The 20,645-nt window shown below is 41.7% G+C and overlaps 1 protein-coding gene across 4 annotated transcripts; it reads left to right on the forward strand.

Annotated features, from left to right (window-relative positions):
* The first annotated feature begins 692 nt into the window (after positions 1–692).
* On the forward strand, positions 693–16,991 carry LOC130738398 (cysteine-rich receptor-like protein kinase 25). Of its 4 annotated transcripts, XM_057590374.1 has the most exons (8): positions 693–1,483; positions 2,348–3,609; positions 14,740–14,880; positions 14,966–15,087; positions 15,156–15,366; positions 15,924–16,161; positions 16,261–16,414; positions 16,550–16,991. In XM_057590374.1, exons 2-8 carry the CDS (start codon positions 2,457–2,459, stop codon positions 16,877–16,879), a joined length of 2,349 nt encoding a protein of 782 aa, XP_057446357.1. In that variant the 5' UTR covers positions 693–1,483; positions 2,348–2,456; the 3' UTR covers positions 16,880–16,991. The 4 variants fall into 4 exon arrangements, 3 of the variants coding, with proteins under 3 accessions (XP_057446357.1, XP_057446356.1, XP_057446355.1); XR_009019379.1 differs by lacking the exon at positions 693–1,483 and having other exon boundaries at positions 1,798–3,609; positions 15,924–16,049; positions 16,550–16,690; XM_057590372.1 differs by lacking the exon at positions 693–1,483 and having other exon boundaries at positions 1,807–3,609.
* The last annotated feature ends 3,654 nt before the right edge of the window (positions 16,992–20,645 follow it).

Here is a 20,645-nt window from a genome sequence, read left to right on the forward strand (position 1 = left end):
GGGATTCCTGCCGGAGAGAATCTGAATCCGTATCCAAACAAAGTGTATGTGTGGAAAAAAAATACGTCTGAAAACAAGGAGATTAATACGTACTATAGGGAATTAACTTTTTGTTTAATCGGTCAGCCAAAGACCCTGACACGGAAAATTCAGAAATTCTGCTTTCCATCAAGGTCCCCCCTCCCTCCTTTCCTTCTTATTACCCATTCGCCCACCGTTTATGACCATGCGTTATTTGTATATGATGAGCTCCAAATCTCCAATAGCTATAGGTGGAACATTAATTGTTGAAAGTGTGAAACAATCCTTTTGATCCTAAAATAATGCTTCTCAGTTGACTACTTCACAAAATTCACATATTTGCTATTCAAGTAAAAACGTTGAAAACAACCAGCTAGAATGCTGGCTGCTCTCTAAAACTATACTTTCACCACTGAAATGAAGGACAGCCAAATGACAAACTTTTTTGTGGGAGGAGCCCACTAAGCACCAATTCCTTTGCTTGATTCACGGTTTCGCCTACGGTGGGATAAGATTGATTCTGGTCCACCGTGGTCCAAAATGACGAAATTGATTTTACACCGTTAGATCTAATTTTTTTAACTTTAAACGGTTTAGATAAATAAACATTAAAAGATTTTATTTGTGAAATATATTTCAGTTTACCAAAACACCCTTATCCCCCTCAACCCACCCCTGACCATCATCAACGTTGTTCATGTTCCAGAAGTACTCTTCCTTCATCACCACCCGCCAGTGTCGGCGTTGCCACTACCGCCGGAGTTGTCGGAGGAAAGTCCACTCCCGGGGAACAAACTCCGTCGTTGCTGGATCTGAGCTGGGAAGAGTTGAAGTACGAGGATCTGAGTTGGGAAGGGACTGCTCATCACCTCACTCTCCGATCTGAACCTCCTCTTCCCTGAGCCCAGCGTCACCTCCACTTCTCCTTGCTGGTTTTAGCGTCGCTGTCGCTCTCCCTTTCCCGATCTACCCATCACAACTAGATCCTCTGTTCATACCCCACTCACCGCTGCTGGTTTCGGCCTCGCGAAGCCGCGGATTCTCCATCGTCTGGCTCACAAACCTTGCCACCTCCATCACCATCGCACTGTTCTGCTCGCCGCCATCACCATCATCCTCTGGTTTTTTTATCATTCTCTAACTCTGTTGGCGGATGAGGAGGCAGTGGTTTTTGGGTAGTGGTGGTGGTTGGGAGAGAGGGAGAGGTGTTGAGGTTGTTGTGGTTCTGAATGTCTGAGTTTGGGGGTTGTCTTCAGTTCTAACGGCGGTGAAGTGGGCATATGGTGACAGTGAAGTCGCTGGAGGAGAATGATAGGTGGTGAGGATGGGAAGGAGAAAAAAGGAAAAATTTGAGATATGAAGGATAGTTTGGTCTTCTCCTTCCAAAACTAAATTGGTCCACCGTGGACCAAAATCAAAATAAACCCACCGTAGAGGCAGCCTTGATTCACAGTCAAACAAGGTGAGCTATCACATTCATTATTCTTTTGCTTGACTGACCATATTATTGAATTGTTTAATTTGATATATTCCTCTCCTAATGAAGAATGAGTGAAGATTCATTCAAACTTCTATTTTTTTTAATCTCATTTCCACACATTTTTTTCTTTTTACCTTTCTACATTTCATGTCACATCACATATCATGTTACTTATTTTTCTAACATATGTGATATGACAGAAAATGCAGAAAGAGATAAAAAGAAAAATACATGGAAATGAGATGAGAGATAAAAAGACGTATAAATGGATCTTTACTCAAATGAGAATCAAAGTCTCACTTTCACATGACATGACCAACTTTTGGTGTTGGGGTAGACCCACTGAGAACGTAACCCATTTGGAGAGCCTTATCTCCATGAATCCTTTGCTTTCCACCCCAAGCTAAGCTTTCATATTTGTTATCCATTATTCTTTTGCTTGACTTACCATATGATTGACTTGCTTAATTGTATCTATCCCTCTTCTAATGGAAAATTCTAAGAAAACCGTTAGCTCTACAAAACTGATATCCATGCACATTTATGATAGTGTTCCAAAAACTGAATTAGACCAATCAACACATCCATGGATTCCTACAAAATTTTCTTACTCTTTATCATTGTTAACTTATTCTGTTTCGCAATTAATGAGGCACAAGAGGACCCTTTTTATCTATACCAAGATTGTTCCAGCGAAAAAACAAATGCCAATACCTCTTTCCAATTGACCCTCACAAAGCTCCTCTCTTCCCTATCATCACATGCCACCGACAACACCCAATTCTATAACACCACTTCCCCTGGAAACAACCCTTCTGACTCAATCTCTGTCATGTTCATGTGCAGGGGTGATGTCTCTTCTAATCTCTGCCAACTATGCATCGACACTGCAAGGGGGAAACTGTCAACACAGTGCCCCTTGTCAAAAGAAGCTAATATTTGGTATGAAGAGTGCATGGTTAGGTATTCCACCACCTCTTTGTTCTCCACTATGGTAAAAGATACTAGCTTTAAAATGCATAACAGCGGCAATGTCTCAAACCCAGCAAGCTTCAAGCGTTTATTGTTAGACACCATCAACAAAACTGTAGATTTAGCAGCCCTTCCACCTATTGGTGACAAGAAGTTTGCCACAACGGAAGTACCCTTCACAGGACATGAGACCCTTTATATTCTAGCTCAGTGCACACCAGATTTGTCACCCCTTGATTGCAGAACATGTCTCAGTGCAATGGTAGGGGCTCTTCCAAACTGTTGCGAAGGAAAGGTTGGAGGTAGAGTTGCATCTCCTAGCTGTAATATCAGGTATGAACTCTACCCTTTCTTCTACCACCCCAGTGTTTCATCATCATCTGTGCTCGCCCTTTCACCGAACACCTCGCGTGCAGATTCACCAGACCCGACTTACCTCTCCCACAACTGCTCAACCAACAAAAACTTCACTGCCAATAGCACTTTCCAAACACACATCACCACCCTTCTCTCTTACTTGTCTTCCAACTCCACCAACACCAAATTTCATAAAGCTGATGTGGGTGGCACAGTTTATGGCCTCTTCATGTGCCAATTTGACCTCCCCCCTCACCTCTGTCAAAAGTGTGTCTCTGACGCAATTCATCAAACACCTTCAGTGTGTGGCACAGCCCAAGAGGCTGTGATATGGTACACTCACTGCATGTTTCGGTACTCAAATGGGAATTTCTTCTACAAAGTGGACACAAGTTCTGTGTATTCAGATTTGAATATTACCAGTAACAATACCTCTATCTACAAAATGGAACAGAACATGATTGTTAGAATAGCAAAGACAGTAGATAATGCAGCAATACAAGCAGGGGACAGTGATGAGAGACATGGAACAGTGTCATCCAAACTGAATGATGGGCTAACGTTGTATGCTCTTGCTCAGTGTACACATGATTTGGCCATCAATGATTGCAAGGGTTGTCTTGGAGTTGTGATTGGAGAAGCAATTCCATGGACTTATTTGGGAAGCATAGGTGGAAGAGTTATGTATCCTAGCTGCAGTCTTAGGTTTGAGTTGTTCTTATTTTACAAGGAGCCTAATAATTCTCTATCCCCAAATGGTGTGCCATCCTCCGCCCGAGGTACGTAGTCAAGTCTTTTTTTTTTTACATCGGAAAAATAAATTGCATCCTTCAAGTATTGATTACTAGACATTCCTCACTCAACTCATATATGTATGTCCACTAGCTCTTACCTATCATTTAGAGACCATTCTCTATGGACATTACATTGCTGTCACATCTCAAAATTTACTGCAATTAATTATTTTTTAGAAAAACTGAATGTATTATATATCAGTTGTTCTGTACTAGGGCAAGCTTACGTAAGAGAAAGACAAAAAGTAAACCCTAGCAGAGCACTAAAATAGCAAAACTACCATAAAAGGAATATTCTCATTAATGCTGAAAAAGTTGGTTTCGTACAAGTGGATGACCTCCCCTTTTATAGAGGGGGTGGTCATGATATGGATCTTTCCTATATTTGGGCCTGACAATCAGGGCCCAAATCCCCGTACATATAAGACAAATCCAAAGGAATCTTCCAGCTGGCTTGTGGGTCCATCACCTAAAGGAGGGCAATGAAGCTCGTCATGTTGCCTTTCCCGCCTTGGCTATCGTCAATGGTTTATTGTTCATTTTGGGCGGGACATAATCTTCTTTATGTCCCGCCCAGTCCACATGCCCCCAAGACATGAGACTCGAGTAAAGAGTTGAAATGTCTTCATCATGTTACCTAGTAGTTCGCCTCTATTGTTTATTCGTTCATCGCCATTTTACCTTCGTTGTTACATCGCCATTTTCACGCTTCGCCACCTTTGTTGCCGTTTCAAAGATATGTCGCCATTAATCATAACCGTCAACCACGTCTTTTCAACTGACGCACGTTTCCTTATTTTCCGGGATTTCGTCATCATTTGTTATAAATGCAATCTTCAGTTGCGCGTCTCGAGGAGTAATGTCTTTTCGCTTCCTAACTTTTCGAATTTCAAATCCCACGATCCCACGATCTTCCCCCACTCATTCTCTCTCTTCCTTTCTCTCTATAAAATCCCCTTTTCACTTTTCATTTTTCACTTTCTTAAAACTTTTGCTCTGAAAACCCTTTTCACCGCAGCTTTCATTCTCTTCTTTGAACTCCGGTGAACCTTTTCTTCCTCCGGCCGTCGTCATTGCGCGGTGCTCCCCTATCGCCGACGTTCTCCTTTCTCAAATTCACGGTTCTCCCTCTGGTTAGTTTTTCTCTTTCTTGAGACTCTTCGTTTACTTCTTTTTTCTCTGCCTCTGTTCATCTTCTTTCTTCTTTTAACTCTGTTCATCTTCTTTTTATGAAACTGCCTCGCATGTCTTTACCAAACGCTAGCCTTTCTTCCCTAGAACTTTCTTCACCCTCCACGGAGGAGGAAGTTGTCGCCCCCTCTATAATTGAAATTCATTCCTCGCCTTCTACCCATGATGATTCCGGTCCCGCCGGCTCTGTAGACTCAATTCTCTCCTCTAATGGAGATTTGTCTTCACCTGAATGGCGCTCTGACGTGCATTTAGTTGAAGATAAATGTCTGTTGCATTCTATCTGGAGCAGCGTTGGGAGCATTAGTTCGCTTCGAATTTCTGCTCAAGGGTTCACGAAGATAGATCCCGCCACCTCGAATAATGAAGATCATCTGTTGAATGTCCTCCCATGTGGCGAAGATGACTGTGTTCTGTTGCGTAAAGAACCAGACGATGGATCGCCCGATTTTTTCTTTGTTTATGGCTATTTCTTCTTAGATTTAAACATTAAACTTCCTTTCTCGCCGTTTATATGTCACGTTCTTTCTTTTCTGAATGTGGCGCCTTGCCAACTCCAGCCCAACGCCTGGGGTTTCCTCCGCTGCTTTGAAATTCTTTGTGAACACTTGAGTTTCACTCCAACCTATCCCTTGTTCTTCCTTTTCTATAAATCAGTCACCACTAAACCTACTTCTGTGAAATGGGTTCCACTATTAGCCCGTAAGAACATGAGTCGGTTTACCGCCCTTAAAAGCCATTACAAAGTATGGCAGAAGAAATACTTTAAAGTTGTGGAGTCGCCCGAAATAAAGAACTTGTTCCGAGATTCTGACAATAACCCCCTCTTCCCTTTTTACTGGACAAAGAACCCTCGCCGAAAAATATCTGTTTCATACGACGCCTTGGATGAATCTGAACAAGGCGTCGCCGATTACCTCCGCACACTACCAGTAATTTCCGGTCACGACTTGATTGAGGCGTCGAAATCCGGCACTTTAAATCAATTTTTTAGTAAGTTTATAATCTTTGTACGTAACTTCTTTTCCTTTTTGTTCATGTATCTCGTCTAATTGATGTTTTCCGTACAGCTACGATGGGAAAAGGCAAGGTTGACGCGAACCCACTCAAGATGAAGGAGTACCTCGCCCAGTCTGCTGCGGCGGCGAAAAAGAGGGCCGCCGAAACTGAGCAGAAGAAGAAGAATGAAGGTACCTCGGGTTCTGACAACGTCAGGGACCCTAAACGTCAAAAAACTTCAGGTGCTGCTGGTGGTAAGCCTCTCCACCAATCAACTCTTGATTCAAAAAGTCGTCCAGCTGAGAAAAAGAAGGGACATGACAATGTCCCGCCCCCTCAACAAGATCCAAGCACGCTGATCAACCGCCCATCAACTCCATTTGGCCAGGCTGGCCCTAGTTCAGCCATTGGTGGCGAAGCTCCTCCCCCCTTGCTGAGCTTGTCGGATCCTCACTTCAATGGGCTGGAATTCATGACCCGTACTTTTGACAACCGGATTCACAAGGACATTTCCGGTCAGGGTCCCCCCAACATTGCTTCCATGGCGATCCATCACGCGCTTTCTGCCGCCAGTACTGTAGCGGGAATGGCTCAGTGTGTGAAAGAGTTGATCTCAGCCAAAAACCGTTTTGAGAAGAAGGCAGCTGATTACAAGACAGCCTATGAACAGGCTAAAACTGATGCTGAGACCGCCAACAACAAGCTGAAATCTGCTGAGGAGAAGTGTGCTAAATTAACTGAAGACTTGGCTGCTTCGGACCTGCTTCTTCAAAAGACCAAGTCTCTTAAAGAAGCCATAAATGACAAGCACACTGCCATTCAAGCCAAATATCAAAAGTTGGAGAAGAAACATGATCGCCTGAATGCTTCCATCCTAGGGCGTGCTTCTCTCCAATATGCTCAAGGCTTTCTGGCGGCCAAAGAGCAGATCAGTGTAGTTGAGCCGGGCTTTGATCTTTCCCGCATTGGGTGGTTGAAGGAGATCAAGGATGGTCAAGTAGTTGGTGATGATGACATTAGCCTCGATCTCCTTCCCCAATTCAATGATGAGAGTGAGCCTGAAGAAGATGGCGAGGATGGGAATGAGCAGCACAGGAATGAGGATCAAGGGAAGGAAGATCCTCAAGCTGGGACAAGCCAGGGCAACAACGCCAACAACGAGAACCTGGCTTGAATTTGTTTTTATTTTATGAAGTTGAAATTTTTCTTTGGGCATTGCCCCATTTTATTTTCATTCCAAATCATGTATGGGCATCGCCCCCTTTTCTCTACTTTAAATGGATATCATCTTAAGTTCATTCGTTGTTTTTAGTTGTTCCCAACTTTCGTTGTTATATACCTTAGCCGATTTTTCGACGAGGCTTGGTTTCTAGTGGCCACTAGAATTGCCAAGGCTTTTAACTTTTGAAGGCGATACTTTCTTATTCCGAAAGGTTTACTCGCGGTATTTGCATACCTTGATACGATTTGCTTTGCATGAACTCGTAATAAAAATTCAAAAAACATACGATTCTGTTGAAATGATCTTTTCATTAATTTTCCTTCGTATGGGAACAATTGTCCCTTCATTACAATTGTCGCCTCATTAAAAACCTTTCAAAGAAAGGGAAAAAGAGTGCGACTTCATTTACATTTGTTGTTTCTACTAACTAAAATACTGCTTTAGATGAGAGGCGTTCCATGTTCGTGGAACCTTTTGACCGCTTAGTTGTTCCAACTTATAAGCTCCTCCTCCAACATCGCCAATAATCCTGTAAGGCCCGCCCCAGTTGGGTGAGAGTTTGTTGTGTTTATCGGGTATTGTATTTTTTCGGAGCACTAAGTCTCCTACCCTCATTTTTCTTGGCACCACTTTTGTTGAGAACTTTCTTGCCACCTTCACTTTTCCCGCCTCATTTCTTATGTGGGCCTCTCGTTGTTCCTCGGGCAGCATAATTAGATTTGCTATTAAGTTTTCTCCGTTGTCATTTTCATTAAACCGAGCCACTCGCCAATTTTGGTTTTCAATTTCCACTGGGAGCATGGCGTCAGTTCCATAAGTTAGACGATACGGGGTTTCCTTTGTGCTTGACTGCTCCGTGGTGTTGTATGCCCAAAGAACGCCTGGTAGTTCCTCCGCCCAAAGCCCTTTTGCTTCATCCAGTTTCTTCTTTAAACCCTTCAGGATAACTTTGTTAGCCGATTCAGCCTGCCCATTGGTCTGTGGATGTTCTACAGAGGCAAATCGCATCTCGATTCCCATTTCTGTACAAAATTCTCGGGTAACACTACTTGTGAATTGTGTTCCGTTATCCATTACTAATGCCCTGGGAACCCCAAATCTACAAATAATCCTTCGCCACAAGAAGCTCCTGACCTTGGCGGCCGTGATAGTTGCTACTGCCTCAGCCTCTATCCACTTAGTGAAGTAATCAACCGCCACGATGATGTACTTCATTTGTGCTTTCGCCACAGGGAATGGTCCTAAGATATCGGTCCCCCACATGGCGAACGGCCAAGGCGACATCATGGTTGTTAATTCTTCTGGTGGAGCCTTGTGTAGGTCAGAAAAGACTTGACATTTTTCACATTTCTTAACATACTCCAAACAATCCTTCTTCATCGTTGGCCAATAGAATCCTGCTCTTATCACCTTAACTGCCAAGGATCGCCCGCCAATATGACTAGAACACACGCCTTCGTGGACTTCCGCCATTATTCCGAGGGCGTCCTTGATATCGACACATTTGAGCATAGGAGACATGATTCCTCGCCGATACAACTCTCCACCCACCAGTGTGTAAAAACTGGCTTCCCTTCGTTTTGCTCTCGTGTTCAAATCATCCTCCTTTGGTGGGTTCTCTAAGAAGGTTTTAATCGATTCCATCCAAGATATCTCGCCCTCACTGACTGACTTTACAGCTTTCAACTTTATTTCTACCAAATCAATGCTCGGGCGAGGCAGGGTTTCTTGAATGACTGTCTGGTAGTTGCCCAATTTCCCTGTGCTTGCCAACTTCGCCAATACATCAGCCCTCTCATTTTGTCCCCTCGGGACATGTTCTATTTTGATTTCTTTGACCTCCATCATCAATCTGCGCACCACTTCCAAATATTTGGACAGTTGCGGATCCTTCACCTGGTACTCACCTTTCACTTGTTTAACCACTAACTGCGAATCTCCTTTGATAAATAACTTCTGGACTCCCAATTCAATGGCCAACCTTAAGCCGGCAATCAGAGCCTCGTACTCAGATTGATTATTGCTCGCCTTGAACTCGAACTTGAGAGACTGTTCAATGATCATTTTATCTGGACTTTCGATGGTTATTCCCGCCCCACTTCCAGTGTTATTAGAGGATCCATCCACAGACAGGACCCATTCTCCTTGAGTCTTCTCTCCTTCAGTGGGTGTTAATTCCGCCACGAAGTCAATTAAACTCTGGACTGTGACTTGGCCCCTTGGCTCATATTGTAAGTCATACTCTGACAGCTCAACTGACCAGCTAACCAATCGCCCTGATAAATCAGGCTTCTGAAGTACTTGCCTTAAGGGAACATCAGTTTTAATTTTGACTTGGAAACTTTGGAAGTAAGGTCTGAGGCGCCTTGCAGTTTTCAGAATCGCCAAAGCCGCCTTTTCAATTTTTTGGTACCGCAATTCTGCCCCCTGTAAAGTATGGCTCACGAAATATATAACTTTCTGCTTTTTTCCTTCTTCCTGGAGCAAAACCGTACTTACCGCCTTGTCAGTAACCGCCAAATAGAGCACTAATGGAACGCCTGGTGTTGGCTTGGAGAGTACCGGTAATGTGGCCAATGTTTCTTTCAATTTGGTAAAAGCTTGTTCGCATTCCTCTGTCCACTGAAACTTTGAATTCTTTTTTAAACATGTGAAGAACGGGGCCGCTTTGTCACCCGCCATTGGCAAGAAACGTGATAAGGCGGCCATTCGCCCTGTCAAACGCTGAACCTCCTTTACACTTGTTGGGCTTTTCATTTCCAAGATCGCCCTTCCCTTATCTGGGTTTACTTCTATTCCTCTTGATGTTAACATAAATCCCAAGAATTTTCCTCCCTGGATCCCAAAAGAACACTTCTCAGGGTTTAACTTCATTTGATATGTTCTTAACTGCTCAAACGCTTCTTTAAGGTCGCCGCCATGATCACTAGCCCTGGCGGATTTTACAATCATGTCATCCACATACACCTCCATATTCCTGCCTACTTGCTTTGAAAAAATTTTGTCCATGAGCCGTTGGTACGTAGCTCCTGCATTCTTCAAACCAAAAGGCATTGTCTTGTAACAATAGTTCGCCTGATTGGTCATGAATGCTGTACTTTCCTCATCCGAGGGATGCATCATAATCTGATTATAGCCCGAATAAGCGTCCATGAGACTTAAAAGTTCATTCCCTGAAGCTCCATCCACAAGCTTGTCAACATTGGGAAGTGGGTACGAATCTTTGGGACACACTTTGTTCAGGCTCGTGTAGTCCGTGCACATTCGCCATTTCCCATTGGCCTTCTTGACCATTACAACATTGGCGAGCCACGTTGGGTACTGTACCTCACGGATGAAGCGGGCCTTGATCAATTTTTCAGTCTCTACTTGTACAGCCTTGTTCTTTTCTTCACTCATTCTTCGCCTTGGTTGGATGACCGGGGTCGCCCCTGGTCGTATGGCTAGTTTGTGAGTGATCACCTTGGGATCAATCCCTGGTACATCATTGATGGTCCATGCGAAGAGATCTAGATTATCACCCAGAAGGGTGATTAGTCTGTCCTCTTGTTCTGTTGTCAAACCACTGCCAATCTTTAGAAACTTATCCTTGACTTGCACCTGCTTGGTTTCCTCCAGCGGTTGTGGGCGAAAATCATCAGCATCATCTCTTGGGTCCAAGCTAAATCCTTCTTGTGGGAAGATTTCTGTAATTCGGTGGCTCTCCTTGGCGGCCTTCCGCCCATAGAGCGCCACGCTCCTCAAATAGCATTCCCTTGCTGCATTCTGGTCTACACGCAATATCCCGACCTTCCCGTTGCAGGCGGGATATTTAACAGTTAAATGAGCAGTTGAGATGACCGCGCAGACCTTGTTGAGGGTGTCTCGCCCCAAGAGTACGTTGTAATTGGCTCTACACGCCAATACTAAGTACTTTACTTGAAACTTCTTGACAAACTCTCCTTCTCCAAAGGCAGTCGAAATTTCGACGTATCCCCGCACACTGACACGGTCTCCTGTGAATCCCACCAAAGTTCCCCTGTATGGTTTCAAATCTGATTCCTTTAGTCCCAGGCGATCAAAGGCGTCTCCATAGATGATATCTGCCGAAGATCCCTGGTCTAAGAATACCTTCTTTGTCACATAATTGTTAACCCTAATTGTTACCACAATTGGATCGTTGTCATGGGGAATTACATGCGCAAAATCCTGAGGGGTGAATATAATAGGGGAATGATTCACCCAACACTCGCCTTCGTTCGACTCCTGTACTGAGTGTACTGCCGCCACGTAGCGTTTTCTGGCCTTACTTGAAATTGCACCCCCGCCAAATCCTCCTGCAATAGATGAGCATTCCCCAACAGGATCGCCCAACTCTTCAACTATCTCTTTACCTTTACCTTTGTCCCCTTGAGTGATTTTAGCTACCTCCGGCGCTGCTGTGTCTTTGACAAAGTTTGCCAAATGGCCAGCTTTAATCAAGCGATCAATTTCCCGCCTTAAATTCCAGCAATTATCTGTCGTATGCCCCAACGCTCTGTGGTACTCGCACCACCTATTGGTGTCCACGTTAGCTGGCGGCCGCCGTGGGGGTGGTGGGTACTGCACAACGTTGGTCTGTCCAACCGCCCTTAAAATGGTACTTAAGGGTGCATTCAACTTAGTAAGTGGGATTGGCGTTGGCGAAGCACCAGGCTGACCAGCTGTGGCAGCAGCGGGACCTTGTGAATTTCTGTGTCATGTATTTTGAAAGCCAGGTTTAGAGTTGTGATATGGTCCCGGTCTTGGTACACGGGGGGTTTGCGCTATCCTGGTTTCCTTCCCCGCCTTAGATTTGTCTTGTGAAACACCGCCAGATTGAGACTGCTTACGTCCTTCCTCTCTTTCTTGTTTCTTCTGGTCATCTTGCTCAATCAATATGAACTCTTGAACACGAGCGCGAAGATCCATCATATCCTTCGCCGGTCGCCTTGTTAAGTCTCTATTCAAATCTCCCGCCCGAAGGCCATTTTTGAATGACGCCAAACAGACATCTGGATTTTCATCCTCCAACTGCACCGCCATCTTGCTGAAGCGTGCCATGTAGGTTTTTAATTTCTCGCCTGGTTGCTGATGTATGCTGATAAGATCAAACATTGTTGCTTTTGTGGTTTTATTGGCGGAAAATTGAGTCAGAAACTTAGTGGACAGATCAGTGAAATTATCAATGGAGAAGGGCGGTTGTCGAATGAACCACTGCATCGCCATGCCCTTGAACGTGGAAGGCAATAATCGACATTTTACCGCATCCGACGCCCCGCCGATCACCATTTTAGTATTGAAGTATCTAAGATGCTCCATAGGATCAGATTCGCCCGAAAAGGCGTCTAATGCCATGGTTTGCAGGTGCTTTGGAATGTCCACCCTAGTGATGGCTGGAACAAAAGGTTGGAATTCAACTACATCCTCCGCCTCCAGGCGTTGTTCTTGCTTAAAATTCTGCCGCTGAGTAAGATACTCAACTTGGGCTTGCAACTGCTCGTTTTGGGACTGCACCTTCTGCAAGGTATCTAACATTTGTTGCAAAGCCGCAGGCGTGATACCTGTCACTGCCTCTTGCGCTCTCCGTGGAGCAGTTGTTTTAAGATCTTCCAAGTTCACGTAGTCAGGCGGCGTTGAACGCCGCCGAACACCTGGATCTGATTTAGCGATCAGATCTGAAGGTCTTCCCGGAGCTGTATTCACCAATGACGCCGGCGACGGCGCCACTGAGTGGACCCCCTCCGAGGAAGCTTCCTGCTCTTGGTCGTCCAGTACGGGACGGTTGTTGTTTCGTCCGCCGGCGCGACCGCCGTGTCGACCACCACCGCGCCGGCGATGATCGCGCCGACCTACGCCGTATGAACGAGTCTCCATGGCTCGCGATTCCTCCTTCTGTCACCGGAAGAGCTGAGTCTTCCCCACAGACGGCGCCAATGTTCTGTACTAGGGCAAGCTTACGTAAGAGAAAGACAAAAAGTAAACCCTAGCAGAGCACTAAAATAGCAAAACTACCATAAAAGGAATATTCTCATTAATGCTGAAAAAGTTGGTTTCGTACAAGTGGATGACCTCCCCTTTTATAGAGGGGGTGGTCATGATATGGATCTTTCCTATATTTGGGCCTGACAATCAGGGCCCAAATCCCCGTACATATAAGACAAATCCAAAGGAATCTTCCAGCTGGCTTGTGGGTCCATCACCTAAAGGAGGGCAATGAAGCTCGTCATGTTGCCTTTCCCGCCTTGGCTATCGTCAATGGTTTATTGTTCATTTTGGGCGGGACATAATCTTCTTTATGTCCCGCCCAGTCCATCAGTAATTATAATTTTAATTAAAATAAAATTTTTTTTTGCTTCATCGGAAAGGGTACAAAAGACAACAAACAACTAAAAGCTACCTAACTTGTCTCTCAACCAGAGAGTTTCAAGTTCCATAAACGGGGAGTCTAAATTCCTGGATCCAGGAGGAGGGGATCTAGCAGCCAATTTGGCCATACAATCAGCTGAGGCATTACACTCTCTATCAATGTGGCTAATGTCAATAAACCAGTCTTTTCTTAGCCATTCTCTTATTTCCCTAGCTTCTTGGAAATATAGCAGTGCTTCTCTGTCATCTAGAATTGCTAGGAGCTCACTACAATCAACTTCACATCTCACGTTGCGGTATCCTTTCTCCCAAGATAGATTCAGTCCTTGTAAGAGGGCTCTCGCTTCTGCTGTTATGGCATTCCCACCTGGTTCATGACTCACAAATCCTCCTGTCCATTTGCCTTCATGGTCACGTAACAGCCCTCCACAACCCATCACATTTTCCTCTCCTCGATAACTGCCATCTGTGTTTAACTTCATCGCTCCCAAAGGCGGCGGTTCCCACCTTGAAGCCATGAACGTTCCTTTGTCGTTGGGGGTGCGGCTGATCAGCACAAAGCTATCGTGCTCATGACACAGTTTCCGCCAAGCTGTCTCCAAGTTCCAAGACTGATTTTCAAATATCCAGTTGTTTCGCCACTTCCAGTTTCCCCATAAACCTGAAAGAAACCTCAAACTATGGACACTTCTAGCTAGCATTTGCAGCCAATTCTCCATATTCGAGTTATTAAAACCGCTCCACGATAGCGCCCCCCATGCGCAGCCATATTTCCCTGGCATGAGGGCACTCTCTTAAGCAGTGAAAAGCATCTTCTACTGGATGAGAGCAACGAGTGCAGGAAGGCGACATTGCTAGATTACATCGAAATCTTTTATCATTCGTTGGCAGCGCATCTTGCAAAATTGTCCAGATGAAAATTCGCACTTTTTCCGGCACTTTCAGCTTCCAAATCCATGCCCAGTGATAGATGCGATCCACTACCTTGTCTTTGTTATTTAGCCATTGGTAGGCTTCATTGACTGTGAAATTCCCTTTGCTACCATGCATCCAGACCCGTAAGAGGAATTAAAAAATTTAACAATCGGTAATTAATATAATGGATAATAAAGTGGATGTAGGTTTTTTTTGTTTTTTTTTTTAATGTATTTTTTTTTACATCGGAAAGATATTATCTAATGTATTTAATAAAAAGAAATATTTTTATTACTTAATGTATTTAATCCAAAAGTTTAAGTTCAACTCTCGTTTAAATCTATATTGATTGATATTGATATTCATTAATTGATTGATTCCATGAGAGTGGTACATATGTACATGTTGATTGTTTTGTGCAGAAAAAAATCATGGTCAATTGCGAACAATTGTCTTGATTGTTGTTGGCGTGATTATTATTTTGATGGCCGCCTCTTTTGTTGGCTACTGCATGCTAAGGAGAAAAGCCAAAAAAAGTTATACGACCATTATCAAAGAAAATCGTATGTATCTTTAAAAACGAAGAAAAATTATTCATTTCAATTATGGTGAAAACATAGTTTAACAATTCAATCATATTTCAACTAGTTTGTGAAGAATTTGCCACTTTAGAGCCGTTGCACTTTGATTTGGCTATGATTAAAGCAGCAACCAACAACTTTGCAAATGAGAATAAGATTGGTAAAGGTGGATTTGGAGAAGTTTACAAGGTAAAAAATTATTTTAAGAAATCATTTTTACTTCTTTATACACATTCATAATTATTTGTATTTTTTAGGGCATTTTTCTTGATGGGCGACAAATAGCTGTAAAGAGATTGTCAAGTAGTTCTACACAAGGTGCTAACGAGTTCAAGAATGAAATTCTATTGATAGCTAAGCTTCAACACCGAAACTTAGTGGCCTTCATTGGATTTTGCCTTGAAGAAGAAGAGAAAATACTTATTTACGAATATGTGACAAATAGGAGTCTTGACTACTTTTTATTTGGTTTGACACTTTAACTTTAGCTCTTTAACTTGTTTATATATATATATATATATATATATATAAAGGATGTTTCAAATGAGAATGACGCTTTTTTGTAAGAGTAAGAAGAGTCATTATGAGCTATTAGATCTAATCATGAACGGTCAACTCATTAGATCTTGGACATTAATGATTAGATCTAACAGTCATAATTTATTCTTACGGTCTCATCCAAAAACATCACTTTCATAAGATACATCTCATATATATATATATATATATATATATATATATATATAAAGGATGTTTCAAATGAGAATGACGCTTTTTTGTAAGAGTAAGAAGAGTCATTATGAGCTATTAGATCTAATCATGAACGGTCAACTCATTAGATCTTGAACATTAATGATTAGATCTAACAGTCATAATTTATTCTTACGGTCTGATACATCTCATATATATACATATATATATATATATATATATATTGCCACTATGAACTTAACTTAATTCAACTTCAACTAATTAATTACAAAACATGTCACTCTAATTACGTTCTCCCTTTATGATTTTTGTAGATTCTCAGCAGCCAAAGCCTCTTAGTTGGGTTGAACGTTACAGTATTATAAAAGGGATTGCTCAAGGAATTACTTATTTACATGAACATTCCCGACTCAAAGTTATTCATCGTGATCTCAAACCAAGTAATGTTCTATTAGATGAAAATATGATTCCAAAAATTTCAGATTTTGGTTTAGCTAGAATTGTTGAAATAAACCAAGATCAAGAAAGTACACATAGAATTGTTGGGACATAGTAAGTTTGAAAATCTAATCCTTATCATTTCCACTCTTAGTTTTTAAAATTCTCAATTTTGATCAATTGACATTGACTTCTTTTTTTTATTATTTGTAGTGGTTATATGTCTCCTGAGTATGCTATGCTTGGACATTTTTCTGAGAAATCGGATGTTTTCAGTTTTGGAGTCATGATTTTAGAGATTATTACTGGAAAAAAGAATCTAAGTTCTTATGAATTACATCGTGTTATGAACGGCCTTCTGAGCTATGTAAGTATATAGTATAGCAATGGTTTCAAAGTATATTTATGTCAGTTCATAGGCACATAGATTGAGTTAATCTCATAACACATAGTACATTCTTACATATATATTTTGGATATAAAGTTTAACAATTTTTTATAGGTTTGGAGACAATGGAAGGATCAAGCACCTTTAACTATCTTGGACCCAACTATCAAAGAAGCATTTTTTGAATTTGAAGTCATTAAATGCATTCATATTGGTTTATTGTGTGTGCAAGAAAACCCTGATGCTAGACCGACAATGACAACAATTGTTTCATATCTTAGCAGTCATTCTATTGAATTACCAACTCCACAAGAACCGGCATTTTCCTCACGTAGAATGTCTGCACAACTAACTGCTCAAGAATTAAGTTCCTTTCAATCGATCAAGACTTCTACAATATTCTCTACCAATGAAATGCCTATAAGTGAATTTATTCCTCGATAGCAAGTTAGTATTCCAATAGTCTGTAAATTTTAGTATATAACAATAAATATTCATTTAGGAGACTTCTGTAAATTTATGGTTAAAGCAAATAAATTCAAGTTTGCTACGATAATAGATATCATTATGAGCATGCCTGATAGTGGAGTGAGTCGATAGCTCTCTTTGCCCCTCCCTTCTAGAGTGGGATGCATTCAAGGGCACGTTTGAGGATGGTGAGATTGAAAATATAAAACCCACCAACCCAGACGTGGGAATAACACAATGCTACTGCAAGATGGCATCAATGGCTTATATGTCAAAGTAGAGGAAGGAGGCGTTTGAGAGAACTTATTTAGAGCTTATTCTACCATATAAGCACTTGTGTCAGTGTTTGGGCACCTTATTAAAATAGTTTATAAGTCCTCCATAAGCTGATTTGAGCTTAATTCAATAAGCTACATGTAATAGCTTATTTGAGCTTATGCCGAGGTTCCTGAAACTTCCTTCTTCAATTCCTGTCAGCTGCTCTTTCTAACCCCTTTTTATCCAATACTTGAATATCTCACACGGAGTGCAGAGCAACCAAGAACCCACCCCATCAATATCTCACGCGGAGTGCAGAGCGACCAAAAACCTTGAGACCCAGCCCTCCGTTCCAGCTGAACCTTGTCCTCTCACCTCGCCCGCCCAACTTGCTCATTCCAAAGAGGTTCCGCCATTGTTGTCTCAAACTAAGCTCTATGAAAAGGTAGCTATACTGGCAAGAAGAACACTAACACACGAACACGATGCCCATCATGTCAATTACAGCCTCCAAAAAACATTTCCCTTGATTTTAATTTTTGTTCTTTAGTTTATTATTAGGCTTAATTGCACTTTTGGTCCCTCAAGTTTTCCCCTTATGCGGTTATCGTCCTTAAAGTAAGAAAATTGCAAAAAACGTCCCTCACTTTATCGAACGACAGCACTTTTGGTCCCTCATCCATATTACGTCCAAATTTTAACGGTTTTTTGAGAAAAATAATGAAAACTAAAAACAAAACTCTTATTTTCCTCAATCATCTTCATCTCCATCTCTTTCTTCATAATCTTCCCCGAATTTCTTCTCCCAAAATCTTCTCTTCTCCCCCAAAAACATCATCTTCCCCAATTTTCTTCATCTTCTCCCAGTCCCACCACTAGAAACCCCAACCCAACCCCCATTAAACCCACTCCCAAATTTGGAGAAGATGAAACAGAGGGCCAACAGATCCAGATCCCAACCTGTCCTGAGTTATTGCATGTATAACTGTTTGAATGAAATTATTACCCTTTTTCTTTATCTGCATTGCAAATCTGAAATTTGTGATTGCAATTCACTGGATGCTTGCCCACCAATCGTTATTCCTTGGTTAATTCTTTTGGTTCCTCTCAAACTTCTCTGTTCCACAAGTTCATTTGGGTTTTTTTTTACTTTTATGTTCCTTTCACCCTCCCCTCCATTTCTGCAAATTAAAATTATTTCTTGTGTCTCTGTCTATGTTGATTTCTCATTTTGCATATCTGGGTCATCTTGAAAAGAATCCCCTCTAGAATTTCAGTTTCTCTTGCTCTCAGTGGGGGAAGGAAAAGCTATTCATGCATGGAGATTAAAGAGGGAGAATGGTGTGGGTGATTAAGGGTTTACTATGTTGTAGGAAGTTTTAGAGGTTGAGGGAAGGGTGTTGGTTTAAAGGAGATGGTTGTGGTTTTTATTTCCTGGGTTTGAGAGATGAAGGTTATGAAGAAGATGAAGAGCTTATAAAAAAAAAGTTTCTGGAAAACCTGAGAACGTTAGTTTTTTACAGAAACTGTTAAAATTTGGACGGAATATGGATGAGGGACCAAAAGTGCTGCCGTTCGACAAAGTACGGGACGTTTTTTTGCAATTTTATTACTTTAAGGACGACAACCGCACAAAGGGTAAACGTGGGGGACCAAAAGTGCAATTAAGCCTTATTAGGCTTTATTATCATGTTTGATTCTTCAGATCTTTATTTTTGAAAATTATTGCATATGCTTATACTAGATATATAGATAAATATCACCGCTGACTATTTTAAAATTTGTACACAAAAGAATCAGCTTTATAATCATGAAGCTTCATTGTATCTGAATACGCATATAGGTGCCCTCCTAGAAATTGTGCAACCTCAGGATGCTTGACCTGAAGAAAGGATGTCAAGAAAGATGTGAGAACAAATAACAGTATCATTAGAGCTCAAACTTTCATTTTTAGCGTTAAGAAAAGCACATCAAAAGCAGTTTCAGTTCACAGTTCAAAGTTCAAGCATAATTCTGAAATGGAAAAATGACAAACAGATACCTAAAAGAAGAAAACCAAAGCAATGGCGTGTTATCCATAAATTAGAAAATATTAGCAAACCTGACTCCCATGCCGAAGCAGCTCCCTTGCAAAAGGTAAATGATAGAATCAGCCAAGAAAGAGATAGGAAATTTTGTTATTACTGAGAGTAACCCAGGTTATTCGAGAGAACCTGGACTCTCCACAATCAATTACACAAATGATCCCCAAGGAAGCAAGGATACCTAAACCCTCTCAACACTCCCTTATATATAGGCTAACCCTTTACTAACTATTCTAACTAAGCTAAGGGGATGCTTTTACCTATCAGTAAAATACCCAAAATGATATCTACACCAGAGTTATCTACAAATATAATTAATTACCTGCCAATCAAATTTTTCCTTTGGCTCATAGGAAAAGAGGCACTACCCACAAACGCAAAACGGCAACAAAATCATGTCAGCAGTAACGCTAACTGTTCTCATCATCAAAGGACCTTCATCATGTGTTTCGCACATGCCCGGGTTCACGCAACTTCTGGATGCATTTTGGAATGAGCCTGCCACCTCTTGATGTTCATGTACCATTCCAGAACTGGTTCTGAAAATCATACAGCAGCAAAAAAATCATACAGATTTGATTTTTTCGCCATCTCCATGGCCGTTCTTTGGTGGCCATGGAGATGGCGAAAAAATCAAATCTGTAATGACAGACCTTGGAGGTTAAACTATGTACTGAGGCAAGCTGTCATGGATTTTACGAGCTGGGAGAGGTGGCCAAATCCTTGGTTCACCTTAATTAGAAAATATTTCAAAAATCATATAAAATGTAAAAGAATTAAAAAGAAAATATTGAAAATGCAAAAAACAGAGAAAAAGACTACAAAAAAATATGAAAAGGAAAAAAGGGGTCCAACCCGAATCAACTTAATCCGCAGAATAGGTGAATCAACTCACTTATATAAGCATACTACTACCATAACCATACTGCGCTCACGGACAAAACAGCCTTGCCCTCTTTGACAAACCAAACCAACTAAAATCACATAGAAAGTTCTCCAAACTCTCTTGCCAATCAAACATTCATCAAATACACAAAGGATTCTAAACTACTTATATAAAGGTGTTGGCAAGAAGCTTTTCCCTATTTGGAAATTGAATAGCAAACTGAAAACATTCATCTGAGGTCCATATCCTACTATTGACCAATGGAAAGGGATACATACTGGAGTGGAGAGACATTATCAAGAATTTTCAGGAATAATGCTTCTTCATCAGCAATGTATAGAAAAATCATGTAATTCCAATGGTTAAAAGTAACAGAAGCAAATGCACTGGTACACATAAATTGGCACCTGAGACAATGCCTGCACCACAAGAACATTAACTTCCAAGACAGCATAGGAAAATAAGTAATCAGATACAACAGCATAGGCAAATAAGAAGTTTAAAGTTTGACAGT

The sequence above is a fragment of the Lotus japonicus genome, chromosome 2, assembly GCF_012489685.1.
Source record: "Lotus japonicus ecotype B-129 chromosome 2, LjGifu_v1.2".
Lineage (NCBI taxonomy): Eukaryota > Viridiplantae > Streptophyta > Magnoliopsida > Fabales > Fabaceae > Lotus > Lotus japonicus.